This window comes from Nerophis ophidion, linkage group LG29 (assembly GCF_033978795.1).
Source record: "Nerophis ophidion isolate RoL-2023_Sa linkage group LG29, RoL_Noph_v1.0, whole genome shotgun sequence".
NCBI lineage: Eukaryota > Metazoa > Chordata > Actinopteri > Syngnathiformes > Syngnathidae > Nerophis > Nerophis ophidion.
The window spans coordinates 13,455,499-13,478,433 of record NC_084639.1 but is presented as its reverse complement, the minus strand read 5'-3'; the positions used below and the strand labels follow the sequence as shown (position 1 = coordinate 13,478,433).

Genomic DNA, 22,935 nt, shown 5'->3' with positions numbered 1-22,935 from the left:
TGCAAGCGGGAGGAAAAAATAATCGATCGCTGCTCACTCTTGCTGCTTGTCGTCACTTCTTCTGCAGCCGAGTTGTCGCAGCAAGGATCACTAGCGCCCTCTACCACCAGGAGGCGGGAGTCATTCAGTGACTCATATTTGACACACGCAGCTACGGCATATTAATAAAACATAGCTGCTTACTGTTCTTTTTAGCATATTCAATAGCTTTGACCTTAAATCCTACTGAATAGATCTTAATCTTCTTCTCTTTATGCGATTTCAAATTAGTGAAATCAGCCTCCTCCATTTTGAAAATGATGACGGATGAAGTGTCACCCGTGACATGACGAGTTTGACCCGGCGGAAATTCTAGGCATATGCTAATTATTTTGCGAAACGAGTTTAAACCCGCGGAAATTCTAGACATGCGCTAATAAAAATAATATTCTGGGAAACGAGTTTAATCCTTAACCGGCGCATACTAGACGGCAATTCAAGGAAATATGGTAATAATTTTATGACAAAATATTGCAATATTTCAGATACAGAAAGAATATGAGAAATTGTTCTTAATTACATAGAAAAAGTCGACACATTGTGAGAAAAAGACTGCTTTTAGATCTTTTTTTTCGTAATTGGTTTTAAATCTTCATTTTTTTCTTTAAGTTATGACAGTTCATCTCTATATACATATTTATTTTATTCTTTAAATGAATTTTAGCCAATGGGGGCGCATTTAAATGTCTTACACACACTTATTATTACATATGTTGGCCAGACAAGGGGGAGCACTTCAATTTTTTACACATTAGAGAATTATATTTATAAAGCGCTTTTCTCAAGTGACTCAAAGCGCTTTACATAGTGACACCCAATATCTAAGTTACATTTAAACCAGTGTGGGTGGCACTGGGAGCAGGTGGGTAAAGTGTCTTGCCCAAGGACACAACGGCAGTAACTAGGACGGCACAAGCGGGAATCGAACCTGCAACTCTCAAGTTGCTGGCACGGCCACTCTACCAACCGAGCTATGCCGCCCCACATACTTGTTATTTCCTATGTTGACCAGAGGGGGAGCACTTTTAAAAGCGACACAGTCAATTTGAAGAATCCCTCCTTTTTGGGACCACCCTCATTTTGATAGATTTCACCACCAGGGGTGCAAATACGACATTCTCTATTATATGCAATGCTTTTCCGTATTGGGACCATGATTTATGTCCCGACTTGTTCACACCTCCTCATATGGAAGCTATATTTCCTTGTTGATGTCTCAAGAAAGGTAGAAATACAAGCACACACACACACACACACACACACACACTCTGTCAACCTGCAGAAGGATTTAGCAGAGCAACGACGTGTACGTACACCAGTGACAGATGCTTCAGGGCCGCCAGCTCCTTGGGCACGGACGTCAGCATGTTGCCCTCCAAGTAACTGCGAGAGTGGAAGTGATATAATGTCAGAGGAACACAATAGTACTTTTTTACAAAAAAACTACCGCAAAATACTACACTCAAATGCATCTCGGTGGATGTTTTTTTTTCCCCCAGTCTTTTCTCCCCGGGGCCGTGTACTGTGTAAGTAGGTCAGGTGGACACGATGATGGAGGGTCTCTTTCAAGGCTGATCGATAGCTAATCACTGTTATTGACCCCAAGGAGCAGGAGCCATTCCATAACTGGGGGAGCGGCATGTCATTGTTCACCTTTAGTAAGAAGGATATTCTTCATTTTGCACTTTTTATGTAGGCTGCTAACATTATTGCTGGTGGCCGGTGCATGTAGCTCTTCATTAAAAATGATTAAAAAAAAACAACAAAAAGTGAAAACAACCGTCGAGTTGGGGAAATGTGTCAGAGAGCAATACCATGGACTTGGCAGTGTTGTGTAATATTTCATGCACACAAGTTGGTTTTCATCATGGCTCTCCTTTATGGAAGTAGAATTGTCTCACATCAACTTATATATACATCAATGTGATATTAATACATATGCATATATTATTAATATACAAAACACTCATTTGTATACTCTAGCCTTTAAATAGAACCCCTTTTTAGACCAGTTGATCTTTCTTTTCTTTTTCTCCTCTGTCCCCCTCTCCCTTGTGGACGGGGGGAACACAGGTCCGGTGGCCATGGATGAAGTATTGGCTGTCCAGAGTTGGGACCCAGGATGGACCACTCGCTTGTGTATTGGTTGGGGATGGTTTCCTGCTGGCTCCACTATGGACGGGACTCTTGCTACTATATTGGATCCACTTTGGACTGGACTCTCACCGTTATGTTAGATCCACTATGGACGGGACTCTCGCTACTATATGGAATCCACTTTGGACTGGACTCTCACCGTTATGTTAGATCCACTATGGACGGGACTCTCTCTACTATATTGGATCCACTTTGGACTGGACTCTCACCGTTATGTTAGATCCACCATGGACGGGACTCTCGCTACTATATGGAATCCACTTTGGACTGAACTCTCACCGTTATGTTAGATCCACTATGGACGGGACTCTCGCTACTATATTGGATCCACTTTGGACTGGACTCTCACCGTTATGTTAGATCCACTATGGACGGGACTCTTGCTACTATATTGGATCCACTTTGGACTGGACTCTCACCGTTATGTTAGATCCACTATGGACGGGACTCTCGCTACTATATGGAATCCACTTTGGACTGGACTCTCACCGTTATGTTAGATCCACTATGGACGGGACTCTCGCTACTATATTGGATCCACTTTGGACTGGACTCTCACCGTTATGTTAGATCCACCATGGACGGGACTCTCGCTACTATATGGAATCCACTTTGGACTGAACTCTCACCGTTATGTTAGATCCACTATGGACGGGACTCTCGCTACTATATTGGATCCACTTTGGACTGGACTCTCACCGTTATGTTAGATCCACTATGGACGGGACTCTCGCTACTATTTGGAATCCACTTTGGACTGAACTCTCACCGTTATGTTAGATCCACTATGGGCGGGACTCTCGCTACTATATTGGATCCACTTTGGACTGGACTCTCACCGTTATGTTAGATCCACTATGGGCGGGACTCTCGCTACTATATTGGATCCACTTTGGACTGGACTCTCACCGTTATGTTAGATCCACTATGGACGGGACTCTCGCTACTATATGGAATCCACTTTGGACTGGACTCTCACCGTTATGTTAGATCCACCATGGACGGGACTCTCGCTACTATATGGAATCCACTTTGGACTGGACTCTCACCGTTATGTTAGATCCACTATGGACGGGACTCTCGCTACTATATTGGATCCACTTTGGACTGGACTCTCACCGTTATGTTAGATCCACTATGGACGGGACTCTTGCTACTATATTGGATCCACTTTGGACTGGACTCTCACCGTTATGTTAGATCCACTATAGACGGGACTCTTGCTACTATATTGGATCCACTTTGGACTGGACTCTCACCGTTATGTTAGATCCACTATAGACGGGACTCTCGCTACTATATTGGATCCACTTTGGACTGGACTCTCACCGTTATGTTAGATCCACTATAGACGGGACTTTCGCTACTATATTGGATCCACTTTGGACTGGACTCTCACCGTTATGTTAGATCCACTATGGGCGGTACTCTCGCTACTATATGGAATCCACTTTGGACTGGACTCTCACCTTTATGTTAGATCCACTATGGACTGGACTTTCACAATATCATGTTAGACCCGCTCGACATCCATTGCTTTCGGTCCCCTGGGGGAGGGGGCCCGATTGGTACCGGGCCGCATTAGAATCTTTTATTAAAAAAAAAAAATATATATATATATATATATATATTTTTATTTTTTTATTTATTTTTTTATTATTAAATCAACATAAAAAACACAATATACACTTACAAATAGTGCACCAACCACAAAAAACTCCCTTTTTCATGACAAAAACATCCCTTTTTCATGACAAAGAAGAAAAAAAAAAAAAAAGAAAAAAAAAGGACACCCCCCCCGGGCCGCGGGACAAATTATTAAGCGTTGACCGGTCCGCGGATACAAAAAGGTTGGGGACCACTGTTCTACAGTGATGAATCACGCTTTTCCATCTGGCAATCTGATGGACCAGTCTGGGTTCGGAGGTTGCCAGGAGAACGGTACATTCGTTGTGCCGAGTGTGAAATTTGGTGGTGGAGGAATCATGGTGTGGGGTTGTTTTCTCAGGAGTTGGGCTTGGCCCCTTAGTTCCAGCGAAAGGAATGCTCCAAGATACCGAAACATTTTGGACAATTCTATGCTCCCAACCCTATGGGAACAGTTTGGAGCGGGCCCCTTCCTCCTCCAACATGACTGTGCACCATTGCACAAAGCAAGGTCCATAACTTGATGAACTTGACTGGCCTGCACAGAGTCCTGACCTGAACCCGATAGAACACCTTTGGGATGAATTAAAACGGAGACTGAGAGCCAGGCCTTCTCGACCAACATCAATGCGTGACCTCACCAAAGCGATTTAGGAGTGGTAGAAAATTCCTATAAACACACTCCGCAACATTGTGGACAGCCTTCCCAGAAGAGATGAAGCTGTAACAGCTGCAAAAGGTGGACCGACATCATATTGAAGAACCCTATTGGTTAGGAATGGGATGGCACTTCAAGTTCATATGTGAGTCAAGGCAGGTGGCCAAATACTTGTGGCAATATAGTGTATATTCATGCATATTATTAGATCTACTATGGACTGGACTCTCACTATTATGTTGGATCCACTATGGACTGGACTTTCACAATATCATGTTAGACCCGCTCGACATCCATTGCTTTCGCTCTCCCCTAGAGGGGGGGAGTTGCCCACATATGCGGTCCTCTCCAAGGTTTCTCATAGTCATCATTGTCACTGACGTCCCACTGGGTGTGAGTTTTTCCTTGCCCTTATGTGGGCTCTACCGAGGATGTCGTTGTGGTTTGTGCAGCCCTTTGAGACACTTGTGATTTAGAGCTATATGAACATTGATTGATTAATTGATGTAAAAATAAATAAATAATTTGTAGAAACACGTATTTGTAAATATATTTTTGATATTTGAAAATATATACAAATACAATGTATAAATATAAATAAACGTATATTTGTAAATATGATTTTGAGATTTGAATATAAATATGATTGATTTTGTATTTGTATTGAATTTGCATATGTCGATTGCTTTTTTGTAGAGCTGTCCGATAATGGCTTTTTTGCCGATATCCAATATTGTCCAACTCTTATTTACCGATTCAGATATCAACCGATAATAATATTTACAGTCGTGGAATTAACACGTTATTATGCCTAATTTTGTTGTGATGCCCCGCTGGATGCATTAAACAATGTAACAAGGTTTTCCAAAATAAATCAACTCAAGTTATGGGAAAAAAAAAGGCCAACATGGCACTGCCATATTTATTATTGAAGTCACAAAGTGCATTATTTTTTATAACATCCCTCAAAACAGCAGCTTGGAATTTAGGTTGAGGTGGGCGGGGTTGAGATGGGGGGGTAGGAAGTAGGGGGTGTATATTGCAGCGTTTTGGAAGAGTTAGTGCTGCCAAGGATTCTGGGTATTTGTTGTGTTTAAGTTGTGTTACGGTGGGGATGTTCTCCCGAAATGTGTTTGCCATTCTTGTTTGGTGTGGGTTCACAGTGTGGTGCATATTTGTAACAGTGTTAAAGTTGTTTATACGGCCACCCTCAGTGTGACCTGTATGGCTGTTGACCAAATATGCTTGAATTCACTTGTGTGAAAAGCCGTAGATATTATGTGACTGGGCCAGCACGCAAAGGCAGTGCCTTTAAGATTTATTGGCGCTCTGAACTCCTCCCTACGTCCGTGTACACAGTCATAAAGTTTACTTTTTGAAACCGATACCTAAAATTTCCAATATTAAATTTTAAAGCATTTATCGGCCGATAATATCGGCAGTCCGATATTATCGGACATCCCGACTTTTTTGCTCGTGTCGATGAGACATTCCTACCACAAACCAGATTCACAAATACATGCAACCTACACACTCCCCTGAACAACCAGCAGAGGGCACCACAGCCAGAGCCGTCTGGGTCACAGAGCCTGTGCTTGCTAACGTTAGCGTTGTATTAGCTAATGCTAATTCATCCCGTTAATCTGAAAGACTATGCAAGCGGCCTATTTCATTGTATCAATACCATTTAATGACCTTGTCCTGATGTAGAAACCGATCTCTCTCAATGTGTGTCAAAATCATCATCAATAGGACGCTTCCTAGTGTGCCTCTGATTGGTTCGCCAGTGTCTGACCATGTCTATGACCCAGACCGCTCTTGCTGCAGTGCCCTCTGCTGGTTGTTCATGGGAGTGTGTAGGTCAAATTTATTTGTGCATCTGGTTTATGGGAGGAATGTCTCATCGACACAATGGCGTGCTAACCTTTTTAAACTAACTTACACTTGGTTCTCTAATTCCACAGCCATAAACATTATAGTCATACAACTTGGTATGTGACGTGCCAACTATCAGATAGTATATTAGAAAATGTTCGCAAGATAACATTAGCATGCTCCCTCTGGTCGATCGAAGAACTCCTTCCAGCTGTATAATCACTCGCCAAACAGCAATAGATGATATCTGTCTATTACCTGACCGCTTTTATGTTAGCTACCTCTCTCTGTTTATATTGTATACCAGGGGTCACCAACACGGTGCCCGCGGACACCAGGTAGCCTGTAAGGACCAGATGAGTCGCCCGCTGGCCTGTTCTAAAAATAGATCAAATAGCAGCACTTACCAGTGAGCTGCCTCTATTTTTTAAATTGTATTTATTTACTAGCAAGCTGGTCTCGCTTTGCTCAACATTTTTTGTTCTAAGAGAGACAAAACTTAAATAGAATTTGAAAATCCAAGAAAATATTTTAAAGACTTGGTCTTCACTTGTTTAAATACATTTATTTATTTTTTTACTTTACTTCTTATAACTTTCAGAAAGACAATTTTAGAAAAAAATATATATATTTTAAGATTTTTAAACACACATAACTTTTTACCTTTTAAATTCCTTCCTCTTCTTTCCTGACAATTTAAATCAATGTTCAAGTAAATGTATTTTTTTTATTGTAAAGAATAATAAATACATTTTTAATGTAATTATTCATTTTAGCTTCTGTTTTTTCGACGAAGAATATTTGTGAAATATTTCTTCAAACTTATGATTAAAATTCAAAAACATTATTCTAGCAAATCTAGAAAATCTGTAGAACCAAATTCAAATCTTATTTCAAAGTCTTTTGAGTTTCTTTTAAAATGTTTGTTCTAGAAAATCTAGAAGAAATAATGATTTGTCTTTGTTAGAAATGTAGCTTGGTCCAATTTGTTATATATTCTAACAAAGTGCAGATTAGATTTTAACCTATTTAAAACATGTCATCAAACATATATATTTATTGTGAGAAATCATTAAGATGATCAGTGTTTCCACAAAGATAAATATAATTAATTATTAATAATAACATAGAGTTAAAGGTAAATTGAGCAAATTGGCTATTTCTGGCAATGTATTTAAGAGTGTATCAAACTGGTAGCCCTTCGCATTAATCAGTACCCAAGAAGTAGCTCTTGGTTTCAAAAAGGTTGGTGACCCCTGATGTATAATTTATGCTTGATCTAGTCTCTATTTTATGCTGCAGCTTTTAAATATACGGTAATATTGTACATGGTAATTGGGATTTGTTATATATTGTATATATTATATAAAATATAACATAATATGTCAGTAAATATTATATACTGTATATATAATATGTAATTATTACATATATGTTATATCTTATATTGCTACTATGGTACATTTTTAGTCTGCTTTATACCTGCATTATCCTTTCCATCCTTTGTAACTGAGCTACTGTGTGGAACAATTTCCCTTGTGGATCAAAAAAGTTTGTCTAAGGATAAGATATAAACATTTAAAAAAGCCTATTTTGTGTGTGTTGGAGGGTTTTCGGTTGTGCACGGCACTCACAGTTCCGTTGTGTCCTTGGGAATGCCCTTGGGCAGCAAGTGCAGCCCTCTGTTGCTGCATCGCACCACGCTGTCTGAGCATGTGCAGACATCCGGGCAGCCAGATGCAGGAAGACAGCCGTTATCCTCGCCACCTAAAGGGGGGAAAAGGGGAGGATCGGTAATTTTAGAATTCGATTTCTCGGTCTTTTTCAAATAATTATACCATTTAAATTCCCCCGGTGGGTAATAATCTGCATACATTAACAGTTCAATTGCAGTGTAATGATATCACTTAGAAAACTGGAGGTTTGGTACATCGCATGGTATCAATTGCCCATTAATGTTATTAAAAAAAAAAAAAAAAACTTTTCCTCTTTGGTCCGGAAGACACGATATCCACAGTATCCAAAAACAATTTGAAATGTGGACTCGTCAGACCACAGAACACTTCTACACTTTGCACCAGTCCATCTTAGATGAGCTCGGGGCAAGCGAATCCGGCAGCGTTTCTGGGTGTTGTTGATAGATGGCTTTCGCTTTGCATAGTAGAGTTTTAACTACGACTTACAGATGTGGCGACGAACTGGAGCTACTGACAGTGGTTTTCTGAAGTGTTCCTGAGCCCATGCGGTGATATCCTTTACACACTGATGTCGCTTTTTGATGCAGTACCGCCTGAAGGATCGAAGGTCCGCAATATCATCGCTTATGTGCAGTGATTTCTCCAGATTCTCTGAAGCTTTTGATGATATTACGGACCGTAGATGGTGAAATCCCTAAATTCCTTGCTATAACTGGTGGAGAAATGTTGTTTTTAAACTGTTGGACAATTTGCTCACGCATTTGTTCACAAAATGGTGACCTTCAACACATCCTGGTTTGTGAATGACTGAGCATTTCACGGAAGCTGCTTTTCTACCCAATCATGGCACCCACCTGTTCCCAATTAGCCTGTCCACCTGTGGGATGTTCCAAATAAGTGTTCGATGAGCATTCCTCAACTTTTTCAGTCTTTTTTGCCACATGTGCCAGCTTTTTTGAAACATGTTGCAGGCATCAATTGCCAAATGAGCTAATATTTTGCAAAAAATAACAACGTTTACCATTTCAAACTTTAAATATATTCTCTTTGCAGTCTATTCAATTGAATATAAGTTGAAAAGGATTTGCAAATCATTGTATTCTGTTTTTATTTACCATTTGCACAACGTGATAACTTCACTGGTTTTGTAGTGTAAATATTCCGTCCAATGCAGGACTTGAACCTCTGACCCCTCAAGTCTCCACCACAATAATCATATAATGACATTGTCAATTATGATATAGGTTTAATGGAACATATGTCCGGGTTAAATTAATGTAAAGACGCAAAACATGAGTGCTTTCTTCGGCGGAGAAGGCATTATCAGTCGCTATCTTGGCAATCGTTGTGCAAACACCTTTTCTGCTAATAAAGGATAAACAAGTAACGAGGGATTATCTTATCTCATTTAGGAGAGAGCGGGGGGGAAAAAGAGAGGTTTGCTAAAAGAACGCCCAAGGACGTTAAAGAAAAAAAGATTAAAACTGCCTATCTGTGTGTTTTGTTTACATGGACTATAATGAGAGTGTGAAAAAGTGCAATTAGCCAGCAGTGCAATAAATATTCTCCTTTATCTTCTGCCTGGTAGACAACATGTATATCTTATTTCCTCAAATGATGTCCATGGCCGCTTATTGACTTAACCGCATAATAATCGGGTGCTTTTTTTGAAGGAGGCATCTTAAAGGCCTACTGAAACCCACTACTACCCACCACGCAGTCTGATAGTTTATATATCAATGATGAAATATTAACATTGCAACACATGCCAATACGGCCTTTTTAGTTTACTAAATTACAATTTTAAATTTCCCACGGAGTTTCTTGTTGAAAACCTCGCGGAATGATGACGCCTGTTTGTGACGTCTCGGGTTGTAGCGGACATATTAGCCCAGCACCACTTACGGCTAAAAGTCGTCTCTTTTCATCGCATAATTACACAGTAATTTGGACATCTGTGTTGCTGAATCTTTTGCAATTTGTTCAATTAATGATGGAGACTATAAAGAATAATGCGGTTGGTTAAAAGCGGTGGATTGCAGCTGCCTTTAGCAAGCGAAACACAGCAGGTGTTTCTTTGTTTGTTGTGAAGCTTTAACAGAGCGGTCAAGCGAACATGTTTCTCTACGTCAACCAGCAAATTTTTGGATGGGAAAATTGTGATATTAAGTCGGCTCTTACCGGAGACTTCAGTGGATTATGGGACCTCCTCCTGTAGCTGTCAAAAAGGCAGCTGTGATCTTGGCTCCTCACCGCAGCCATCCGACTTTCAGGTATGACTTTAGAATCTCACTAAAATACTATTAACACAATAAGCAGATATTTCCAGAATTATCCTAGTGTCTAATTACATCTGAAACGCTCCCGGAGCCGTCACTTTTTTTTTTTTTTTGTGCTTCACTCTAACTTTCTTCATCCACGAATCTAGCATCCTTGCTCAAATTGATAGGAAAATTGTCGCTTTCTCGATCCGAATAGCTCTTGCTGCTTGAGGTTTGAGGCTATGATTATAAACAATGTGAGGAGCCCCACAACCCGTGACGTCACGCGCACATCGTCTGCTACTTCCGGTACAGGCAACGCTTTTTTATTAGCGTCCAAAAGTTGCGAACTTTATCGTCGATGTTCTCTACTAAATCCTTTCAGCAAAAATATGGCAATATCGCAAAATGATCAAGTATGACACATAGAATGGACCTGCAATGCCCGATCAAATAAAAAAATCTCATTTCAGTAGGCCTTTAAGGAAAAGTGGCATTTTACTATTTTAATTTATTATGGGTCTACTGAAAATGTGAGCAAATCTGCTGGGTCAAAAGTATACATACAGCAATGTTAATATTTGCTTACATGTCCCCTTGGCAAGTTTCACTGCAATAACGCGCTTTTGGAAGCCATTCACAAGCTTCTGCTTGAATTTTTGACCACCCCTCTCGACAAAATTGGTGAAGTTCTGCTAAATTTGTTGTTTTTTTCATGGACTTGTTTCCTCAGCATTGTCTACACGATTAAGTCAGGACTTTAGGAAGGCCATTCTAAAACCTTCATTCTAGCCTGATTTAGCCATTCCTTTACCACTTTTGACGTGTGTTTGGGGTTATTGTCTTGTTGGAACACCCAACAGCGCCCGAGATCCAACCTCCGGCTGATGATTTTAGGTTGTCCTGAAGAATTTGGAGGTAATCCTCCTTTTTCATTGTCCCATTTAGTCTCTGTAAAGCACTAGTTCCATTGGCATTAAAACAGGCCCAGAGCATAATACTACCACCACCATGCTTGACGGTAGGTATGGTGTTCTTGGGATTAAAGGCCTACTGAAATGAGATTTTCTTATTTAAATGGGGATAGCAGGTCCATTCTATGTGTCAGACTTGATCATTTCGCGATATTGCCATATTTTTGCTGAAAGGATTTAGTAAAAAACATCGACGATAAAGTTCGCAACTTTTGGTCGCTAAGAAAAAAGCCTTGCCTTTACCAGAAGTAGCAGACGATGACGTCACCGGTGTGAGGGCTCTTCACATCCTCACATTGTTTATAATGGGAGCCTCCGACAAAAAGTGCTATTCGGACCGAGAAAACGACAATTTCCCCATAAATTTGAGCGAGGATGAAAGATTCGTGGATGATGATATTGATGGCTAAGGAATAGAAAAATAAATAAATAAATAAAGTTAAAAAAAAAAGGCGATTGCATTGGGACAGATTCAGATGTTTTTAGACACATATGGGCGGCATGGCATAGTGGGTAGAGCGGCTGTGCCAGAAACCTGAGGGTTGCAGGTTCGCTTCAAACCTATTGACATCGAAATCGCTGCCGTTGTATCCTTGGGCAGGACACTTCACCCTTGCCCCCGGTGCCTCTTACACAGGTGAATGAATGATGAATGAATGACAGGTGGTGGTCGGAGGGGCCGTAGGCGCAAACTGGCAGCCACACTTCTGTCAGTCTACCCCAGGGCAGCTGTGGCTACAGATGTAGCTTACCACCACCAGGTGTGAGTGAATGATGGGTTCCCACTTCTCTGTGAGCGCTTTGAGTATCTAACAATAGAAAAGCGCAATATAAATCTAATCCATTATTATTATTACATTTACTTGGACAATTCTGGGAATTCCTTTATCGTTCTATTGTGTTGCTAGTGTTTTAGTGAGATTAAATAGTACCTGATAGTCGGAGGGTGTGTCCACGGGTGTCTTGGCGAAGTCACGGCAGATACAAGGACGGCGCAAACTCCGCAGATCTCCGGTAAGAGGCGACTTTTTAACACAATTTTCTGACTGAAACCTGCCGGGATCCGTGTTCGCCTGACCGCTCTGATTCATAGTAAAGCTTCACCTCCGGGAGTTTTAAACAAGGAATCACCGTGTGTTTGTGTGGCTAAAGGCTAAAGCTTCCCAACTCCTTTTTTCTACTTTGAGTTCTCCATTATTAATTGAACAAATTGCAAAAGATTCAGCAACACAGATGTCCAGAATACTTTGTAATCGCGCGATGAAAAGAGACGACATTTAGCCGTAAGTGGTACTGCGCTAATATTTCATCATTCCGCGACGTTTTCAACAAGAAACTCCGCGGGAAATTTAGAATTGCAATTTAGTAAACTAAAAAGGCCGTATTGGCATGTGTTGCAATGTTAATATTTCATCATTGATATATAAACTATCAGACTGCGTGGTCGGTAGTAGTGGGTTTCAGTTGGCCTTTAAGGGCCTCACCTTTTCTCCTTTTTTCCATGTGATGTCAAAATCGTACTCCTGACGTGTGCTAAGTAGCGCACATGTAACACGTGAAAAGCCATCCAACAGCGTGCTCACAAACACATGGTGGGAACCAAAAACACATGGACCGTAACCTCCTCCAGAGCGGGGAAGGATCAGAGCCCAAACGCGTTGTTCTTGGCCGAGAAGGTCTTCCTTTTCGCTCGCATGACACACACACGCTCCCTCTGCTCCGTTGTGATGTTGCATTATGGGAAACACTTGAACCGTGCTTCTTAAAGAGTGAAAAGCAACAGAGTTAAAACCATAATGAAAGATAATGAGGAGCAGTCAGAGAGCCAATAATAACTCTGTTTGAGTTGAGTGACGAGAACAGGAATACTGTTTGTATTAAAGTGTGGTCATGCTGTATCGTCTATTTGGAGCATGTGCAGAGATGTCACAGCCAGGCAGGATGTTGCCCTTTTTTACAGACATTTTATCAGGCTTATTTCTTTAAATTGTGTAAATTATGGGCATAACTACAAACCCCAAAACCAGTAAGTTGGCACGTTGTGTAAATCCTAGATAAAAACCGAATACACTGATTTGCAAAGCCTTTTCAAACTATATTCAATTGAATAGACTGCAAAGACAAGATATTTAATGTTCCAACAGGAAAATGTTATTTTTTTGCAAACATTAGCTCGTGTGGAATTTGATGCCTGAAACATGTTTCAAATAAGCTGGCACAAGTGGCATAAAAGACTGAGAAAGTTGAGGAATGCTCATCAAACACTTATTTGGAACATCCCACAGGTGAACAGGCTAATTGGGAACAGGTGGGTGCCATGACTGGGTATAAAAGCAGCTTCGATGAAATGCTCAGTCATTCACAAACAAGGATGGGGCGAGGGTCACCACTTTGTGAACAAATGCGTGAGCAAACTGTTTAGGTACAACATTTCTCAACGAGCTATGGCAAGGAATTCAGGGATTTCACCATATACGGTCCGTAATATCATCAAAAGGTTAAGAGAACCTGGAGAAATCACTGCACGTAACATTGAATGCCTGTGACCTTGGATCCCTCAGGCAGTACTGCATCAAAAAGCGATATCAGTGTGTAAAGGATATCACCACATGGGCTCAGGAACATTTCAGAAAATCACTGTCAGTAACTGCAGTTGGTCGCTACATCTGTAAGTCCAAGTTAACACTCAACTATGCAAAGCGAAAGGCATTTATCAACAACACCCAGAAACGCTGGCGGCTTCGCTGGGCCTGAGCTCACCTAAAACGGACTGATGCAAAGTGGAAAAGTGTTCTATGGCCTGAAGAATCCACATTTCAAATTGTGGACGTTGTGTCCTCCGGATTAAAGAGGAAAATAACCATCCAGATTGTTTTAAGCAGAAAGCTCAAAAGCCAGCATCTGTGATGTTATGGGGGTGTATTAGTGCCCAAGGCATGGGTAACTTACACATCTGTGAAGGCACCATTAATGCTGAAAGGTACATACATGTTTTGGAGCAACGTTATCATGGACGCCCCTGCTTATTTCAGCAAGACAATGCCAAGCCACGTGTTACAACAGGGTGGCTTCATAGTAAAAGAGTGCAGGTACCAGACTGGCCTGCCTGTAGTCCAGACCTGTTTCACATTGAAAATGTGCGGCGCAATATGAAGCCTAAAATACCACAACAGAGACCCCGGACTGTTAAACAACTTAAGCTGCACATCAAGCAAGAATGGGAAAGAATTTCACCTGAAAAGCTTCAAAAATCAGTCTCCTCTGTTCCTAAACATTTACTGAGTGTTGTTAACAGGAAAGTCCATGAAACACAGTGGTAAAAATGCCCCTTTGACAACTTTATTGCAATGTGTTGCTGCCATTAAATTCTTAGTTAAAGATTTGCAACAACAACAAAAAAAGTTTCTCAGTGTGAACATTAAATATCTTGTCTTAGCAGTCCATTCAAAGACAAGATATCTATTCAAAGGATTTGCAAATCATTGTAATTGTTTATATTTACGAAATACACAAAGCACCAACTTCACTGGTTTTGGGTTTTGTACTTAATAACATAAAAATCATGTACAGTACAAAGCACATGTAACAAATCTACCCAACATTCAAAACAGATTTGGAAAAAGAGAAGGGAATTACGATATTTAATATGTTAATAAATCCTATTTTCCAATAGTGACAATAGAAAAAAAATATTTTAATCCGAGGTGTTAGTTTATGGAACCAACTTGATTGTGGAATAAAACAATGTAAATCTCTTTCTGTGTGGAATCATGATGATAAAAATACATGACTGAGTGAAATAAAGTCTCTATGATTGGTTTAAATGAAATTATGGCTTTGGAGTCGCCAACAGTTGTTGTATTTGTGAAAACATACCGATATTTTACATGTTTGACTTATTTCTGCTCCTTTTCATTCATAATTGACTGTTATTTTGATTATTTTATTGCAAATTTTTCCTCATTTGTTTGATTTTTTTTATTTTTTTTATGAATGAATAAAAATCATTTAACGTAACAAAGCAGTCTGTTCTCCAGCCAACCACTCCGACAGCGAATCTTAAAACACGTTTTTTCGAGCGGAGCCAAACCAGCTAAGGACTTCCGATATTCCGATATTGTCCAACTCTTAATTACCGATTCCAGTATATCAAAGTTTTCCAAAATAAATCAACTCAAGTTATGGAAAAAAATGCCAACATGCCACTGCCATATTTATTATTGAAGTCACAAAGGGCATTTTTTTTGTAAACATGCCTCAAAACAGCAGCTTGGAATTTGGGACATGCGCTCCCTGAGAGAGCATGAGGAGGTTGAGGTGGGGGGTGTATATTGTAGCGTACAGGAAGAGTTAGTCCTGCAAGGGATTCTGGGTATTTGTTCTGTTGTGTTTATATTGTGTTTCGGTGCGGATGTTCTCCCGAAATGTGTTTGTCATTCTTGTTTGGTGTGGGTTTACAGTGTGGCACATATTTGTAACAGTATTAAAGTTGTTTATACGACCACCCTCAGTGTGACCTGTATGGCTGTTGACCAAGTATGGCTTGCATTCACTTGTGTGAAAAGCCGTAGAAATTATGTGACTGGGCCAGAACGCAAAGGCAGTGCCTTTAAGATTTATTGGCGCTCTGAACTTCTCCCTTCGTCCGTGTACACAGCGGCGTTTTAAAAAGTCATAAAGTTTACTTTTTGAAACCGAAACCGATTATTTCCGATATTACATTTTATAGCATTTTTTCTGCTCCTTTTCATTCATAATTTACTGTTATTTTGATTATTTTATTTCAAATGTTTCCTTATTTGTTAGATTTTTTTAATTTTTATGAATGAATAAAAATAAATGAACGTAACGAAGCAGTCTGTTCTCCAGCCAACCACTACGACAGCGAATCTTAAAACACGTTTTCTCGAGCAGAGCCAAACCAGCTAAGGACTTCCGATATTCCGATATCGTCCACCTCTTAATTACCGATTCTGATATCAACCGATACCGATAAATACAGTCGTGGAATTAACCCATTATTATGCCTAATTTTGTTGTGATGCCCCGCTGTAAGCATTAAACAATGTAACAAAGTTTTCCAAAATAAATCAACTCAAGTTATGGAAAAAAAATGCCAACATGGCACTGCCATATTTATTATTGAAGTCACAAAGTGCATTTTTTTTTAAACATGCCTCAAAACAGCAGCTTGGAATTTGGGACAAGCGCTCCCTGAGAGAGCATGAGGAGGTTGAGGTAGGCGGGGTTGAGGTGGGGGGTGTATATTGTAGCGTACAGGAAGAGTTATTGCTGCAAGGGATTCTGGGTATTTGTTCTGTTGTGTTACGGTGCGGATGTTGTCCCGAAATGTGTTTGTCATTCTTGTTTGGTGTGGGTTTACAGTGTGGCGCATATTTGTAACAGTATTAAAGTTGTTTATACGGCCACCCTCAGTGTGACCTGTATGGCTGTTGACCAAGTATGGCTTGCATTCACTTGTGTGAAAAGCCATAGAAATTATGTGACTGGGCCAGAACGCAAAGGCAGTGCCTTTAAGATTTATTGGTGCTCTGAACTTCTCCCTACGTCCGTGTACACAGCGGCGTTTTAAAAAGTCATAAAGTTTACTTTCTGAAACCGAAACCGATCATTTCCGATATTACATTTTATAGCATTTTTTCTGCTCCTTTTCATTAATAATTTACTGTTATTTTGAGTATTTTATTTCAAATTTTTCCTTATTTGTTAGATTTTTTTAATTTTTATGAATGAATAAAAAGAAATGAACGTAACAAAGCAGTCTGTTCTCCAGCCAACCATTCCGACAGCGAATCTTAAAACACGTTTTCTCGAGCGGAGCCGAACCAGCTAAGGACTTCCGATATTCCGATATTGTCCAACTCTTAATTACCGATTCCAATATATCAACCGATACCGATAAATACAGTCGTGGAATTAACACATTATTATGCTTAATTTTGTTGCGATGCCCCGCTGGATGCATTAAACAATGTAACAAGGTTTTCCAAAATAAATCAACTCAAGTTATGGAAAAAAAATGCCAACATGGCACTGCCATATTTATTATTAAAGACACAAAGAGCATTTTTTTTTTTTTTTTTTTTTTTTTTAAACTTGCCTCAAAACAGCAGCTTGGAATTTGGGACATGCTCTCCCTGAGAGAGCATGAGGGGGTTGAGGTGGGCGGGGTTAGGGGGTGGATATTGTAGCGTCCAGGAAGAGTTAGTGCCGCAAGGGGTTCTGGGTATTTGTTACAGTGCGGATGTTCTCCCGAAATGTATTTGTCATTCTTGTTTGGTGTGGGTTCACAGTGTGGCGCATATTTGTAACAGTGTTAAAGTTGTTCATACGGCCACCCTCAGTGTGACCTGTATGGCTGTTGAACAAGTATGCCTCGCATTCACTTGTGTGAAAAGCCGTAGATATTATGTGACTGGGCCAGCACGCAAAGGCAGTGCCTTTAAAGGGCAACATTATCACCAGACCTATGTAAGCGTCAATATATACCTTGATGGTGCAGAAAAAAGACCTTTTTTTTTTAACCGATTTACGAACTCTAAATGGGTGAATTTTGGCGAGTTAAACGCCTTTCTGTTCATCGCTTTTTTTGCGCTGACGTCAGAACGTGACGTCTCCGAGGTAATACACCCGCCATTTTCATTTTCAACACATTACAAACACCGGGTCTCAGCTCTGTTATTTTCCGTTTTTTCGACTATTTTTTGGAACTTTCGAGACATCATACCTCGTTGGTGTGTTGTCGGAGGGTGTAACAACACTAACAGGGAGAGATTCAAGTTGCACCACTGGCCCGAAGATGCAAAAGTGTCTGCCGCCAGACCCCCATTGAATGTGCCAAAGTGTCTCCACATTTTACCGGCGATGACGGACATGACACAGAGATGTATGGATAACCTGCAGATGCATTTGCAACTATAAAGTCAACTAAATCACAAAGGTGAGTTTTGTTGATGTTGACTGCCAGCTAACCGATGCTAACATGTTACGCTAATCGATGCTAATATGCTATTTACCGGCGGTGCTAAGGCAGACATGGCACAGAGATGTATGGATAACCTGCAGATGTATTTGCAACTATATTACGTTTACTTCCACCCACATTTAATGCGAAAAAAAACACTTACCAATCGAAGGATTTAAGTTGCTCCAGTGTCACGAGATGCGAAAGTCCCGATCGTTTGGTCTGCACATTTTACCGGCGATGCTAACGCAGCTATTCGGCCATGCTATGGCTATGAATAGCGTCAATAGCTATTCGCTCAATAGCTTCAGTTTCTTCTTCAATACTTTCATACTCCAACCATCTGTTTCAATACATGCGTAATCTGTTAAATCGCTTAAGTCGCTGAAATCCGAGTCTGAATCCGAGCTAATGTCGCTATATCTTGCTGTGGTATTTGCCGTTGTTTGTTTACATTGGCAGCACTGTATGACGTCACAGGGAAATGGATAGTCGCATCGCAAATAGCGAAAATCAAGCACTTTCTAGCTTTTTTTAGGGATATTCGGGGACCGGTAACATTTTGAAAAAAACTTCAAAAAATACAACAGGCCACTGGGAACTGATTTCTATTGTTTTTAACCCTTTTGAAATTGTGATAATGTTCCCCTTTAAGATTTACTGGCACTTTGAACTTCTCCCTACGTCCGTGTACACAGCGGCGTTTTAAAAAGTCATAAAGTTTACTTTTTGAAACCGAAACCGATATTTTCCAATATTACATTTTAAAGCATTTTTTCTGCTCCTTTTCATTCATATTTTACTGTCATTTTGATTATTTATTTCAAATTTTTCCTTATGTTTGATTTTTATGTATTTTTATGAATGAATGAAAATAAATGAACTTAAAAAAGCAGTCTGTTCTCCAGCCAACCATTCCGACAGCAAATCTTAAAACACGTTTTCTCGAGCGCAGCCAAACCAAGCTAAGGACTTCCCAAGACGATCTTCCATAAATATTTGCAGAGCGACAAAATTACCGAGTGATCTACGGTACAGAGCCTCGACTTGGCAGCCGAGCCAACAGCCTTGGTGGCGATGGGAACGCATTGTCGTGGTAACGGAAGCGTCAAGAGCGGGAACCACAGAGTGATGTCATGCGAGGCTGTGTGTGATCACTCTGTCCTCGCAGTGCCCCGCTGAAGGATGTGGGCGGGCGATGTGACGCTCGTCTCCCACTAAACTGACAAGGCAGTTTGCGTAAGACGCGGGGACTCAAAAGCCTGAGGTGAACGTTTGGCCGCTTGGACGTCGACGTCATCCGAACTGAACGGATGCCCGGTTTGCTGGAGTGAAGTACTCACCCGGAGACATGACACCACGTAATGACAACAATTACCAGCACTGAAACAACCCAGAGTCATTTGAAAACCGATCTGTTTTGTAATGCTGCATTTGAGGCCACTGGGAAGTTGGAGGCTTACCACGGTCGACCTCAAAAACGTCCAGTAAACAAAAGCATGGCTCACAACCACGGCAAGCTACCATTTGTTTTGTTGGTGGAAATACAAACCCCCAAAAACTGTGAAGTTGTCACGTAGTGTAAATCATAAATAAAAACAGAATACAATGACTTGCAAATCTTTATCAACTCATATTCAATTGAATAGACTGCAAAGACAAGATATCTATAGGCCTACTAAAATGAGATTTTCTTATTCAAACGGGGATAGCAGGTCCATTCTATGTGTCATACTTGATCATTTCGCGATATTGCCATATTTTGCTAAAAGGATTTAGTAGAGAACATCCACGATAAAGTTTGCAACTTTTGGTCGCTAACAAAAAAGCCTTGCCTGTACCGGAAGTCGCAGACGATGACGTCACCGGCGTGACGTCACATCCTCACATTGTTTATAATGGGAGACACCAGCAGTAAGAGCAGTTCGGACCGAGAAAGCGACAATTTCCCCATTAATTTGAGCAAGGATAAAAGATTAATGAATGAGGATATTGATAGTGAAGGACTAGAAAAAATAAATACAAATAAAAGATGATAAAAAGCGACGGCTCTGGGCAGCGGCAGTGTGAACGTTTCAGATGTAATTACTAGGATAATTCTGGAAGATCCCTTATCTGCTTATTGTTTTAATAGTGTTTTAGTGAGATTGTAAAGACATACCTCGAGGTCGGATGGCTGCGGTGAACACGCAGTGTCTCAGAGAGAAGCCGAAGAGCCAAGCTCACAGCTACCTTTTTTGACAGCTACTGCATGAGAACGAATAATCCAACGATGTCTACGGTAAAATATATATCACAATTTTCCCATCCAAGAATGGGAAAGAATTCCACCTGAAAAGCTTCAAAAATTGTTCTCCTCAGTTCCCAAATGTTTACTGAGTGTTGTTAAAAGGAAAGGCCATGTAACACAGTGGTAAAAATCTAATGTGCAATGTGTTGCTGCCATTAACTCAAAGTTAATGATTATTTGCAACAAAAAAAATTGGTTTCTCAGTTTGAACATTAAATATCAATCGATCAATCAATGTTTACTTATATAGCCCTAAATCACTAGTGTCTCAAAGGGCTGCACAAACCACTACGACATCCTCGGTAGGCCCACATAAGGGCAAGGAAAAACTCACACCCTGTCTTTGCAGTCTTTTTAATTGAATACAAGTTGAAAAGGATTTGCAAATCATTGTGTTCTATTTTTATTTACGAATTACAAAATGTACCAACTTCATTGGCTTTGGGGTTTGTATCATGTGACTTCAACAGCCTTTCGCTATTGTATTTTGTATTTTCCGGCTAATTTCTGGCCTTTAAAATGAACGCCACTAAAAAAAAAACCCGCCTGACAAACAAGCTCTCTCCTTACCGTCGCATGTAAAGTCGGGATGGGCCACATCCTGGATGGGGATCTCCTTCAGGAAGGCTGGCCTCTGGCAGCGAGGGTTTCCACTCACCACCCGGGTCCTCTTCAACCACTGCCCCAGCCAGGCCAGGTGACAGTCACACACGTATGGGTTGGACAGGAGGTTACTGCCAAAAAGACACAGAAAAATACATTTGTAAGCTGTGAATAAGTACATTCTCCAATTAATGCTTCTCATTTAACAAGGAGTGTGATCTATAGCAGTGGTTCTCAACCTTTTTTCAGTGATGTACCCCCTGTGAACATTTTTGTAATTTAAGTACCCCCTAATCAGAGCAAAGCAATTTTGGATGAAAAAAAGAGATAAAGAAGTAAAATACAGCACTATGTCATCAGTTTCTGATTTAATAAATTGTATAACAATGCAAACTATTGCTCATTTGTAGTGGTCTTTCTTGAACTATTTGAAAAACAAGATATAAAAATAACTAAAAACTTGTTGAAAAATAAACAAGTGATTCAATTATAAATAAATATTTCTACACATAGAAGTAATCTTCAACTTAAAGTGCCCTCTTTGTGGATTGTAATAGAGATCCATCTGGATTCATGAACTTAATTCTAAACATTTATTCACAAAAAGAGAAATATTTAGCATCAATATTTATGGAACACGTCCACAAAAATGAATATTGCATTGTTGCATTTCTTTTCACAGTTTATGAACTTACATTCATATTTTGTTGAAGTATTATTCAATAAATATATTTATAAAGTATTTTTAAACTGTTGCTATTTTTAGAATAATTAAAAAAAATCTCACGTACCCCTTGGCATACCTTCAAGTACCCCCAGCGGTACGCGTACCCCCATTTGAGAACCACTGCTCTATAAAAGCAAACAACCACTAATGAACATTGTGTCAACACACAAGGACACTAACTACTGTGGCTGTAGACAACTTCCTAACCTCGCCTGCTTCTGATACTTTTTGCATTTAGGGTAATTTGCCTGGTAGGAAAAGGCAATGAAAAAGGGGCTTTAGAAAACAGTGACTTAAAAGCCTAATGAAATGAGATTTTCTTATTTAAACGGGGATAGCAGGTCCATTCTATGTGTCATACTTGATCATTTCGCGATATTGCCATATTTTTGCTGAAAGGATTTAGTAGAGAACATCCACGATAAAGTTCGCAACTTTTGGTCGCTAATAAAAAAAAAGCCTTGCCTGTACCGGAAGTAGCAGACGATGTGCGTGTGACGTCACGGGTTGTGGAACTCCTCACATCTGAACATTGTTTACAATCATGGCCACGAGCAGCGAGAGCGATTCGGTCAGAGAAAGCGACGATTTCCCCATTAATTTGAGCGAGGATGAAAGATTTGTGGATGAGGAAAGTGAGAGTGAAGGACTAGAAAAAAAATAAATAAAATACAAAAACTTAAAAAAAGGACTAGAGGGCAGTGGGAGATATTCAGATAGGGAAGATGCTGTGAGAGGCGCTGTCGCAGTCATGGGAGTGGCAGGACCACTCGGCCAGGCCCAACCGCAACAAGGGATAGAGCCATACCGCTTTGAACCTGTCAAGAGGACGCTGCTGATATTGATGCTGGAGTAGCACACGACATGGATCGCCGTCAAAATACAGATTGGTAAAAGGTTATTTATTACTGCACATAATACACTGTACTTTGTGTGTGTGTGGTCCAATCTAACCGTGTTCGCTTGAGATCTCTGTTCCATAGTAAAGCTTGACTGTCATCTTTCGGGAATGTAAACAATAA

The 22,935-nt window shown here is 40.3% G+C and overlaps 1 protein-coding gene across 4 annotated transcripts in view; it reads right to left on the bottom strand.

The window, feature by feature from the left end:
- Positions 1 to 22,935, bottom strand: part of slit3 (slit homolog 3 (Drosophila)) — a 601,438-nt gene that overhangs the window by 113,029 nt on the left and 465,474 nt on the right. For all 4 annotated transcript variants that reach the window (XM_061891595.1, XM_061891594.1, XM_061891593.1 and 1 more), the window contains 3 exons: positions 21,154 to 21,317; positions 8,011 to 8,143; positions 1,354 to 1,422 (listed from right to left, as the gene is read on the bottom strand). In XM_061891595.1, the coding sequence (XP_061747579.1) occupies positions 1,354 to 1,422; positions 8,011 to 8,143; positions 21,154 to 21,317 (366 nt within the window). The remainder of the gene's footprint in view (positions 1 to 1,353; positions 1,423 to 8,010; positions 8,144 to 21,153; positions 21,318 to 22,935) is intronic.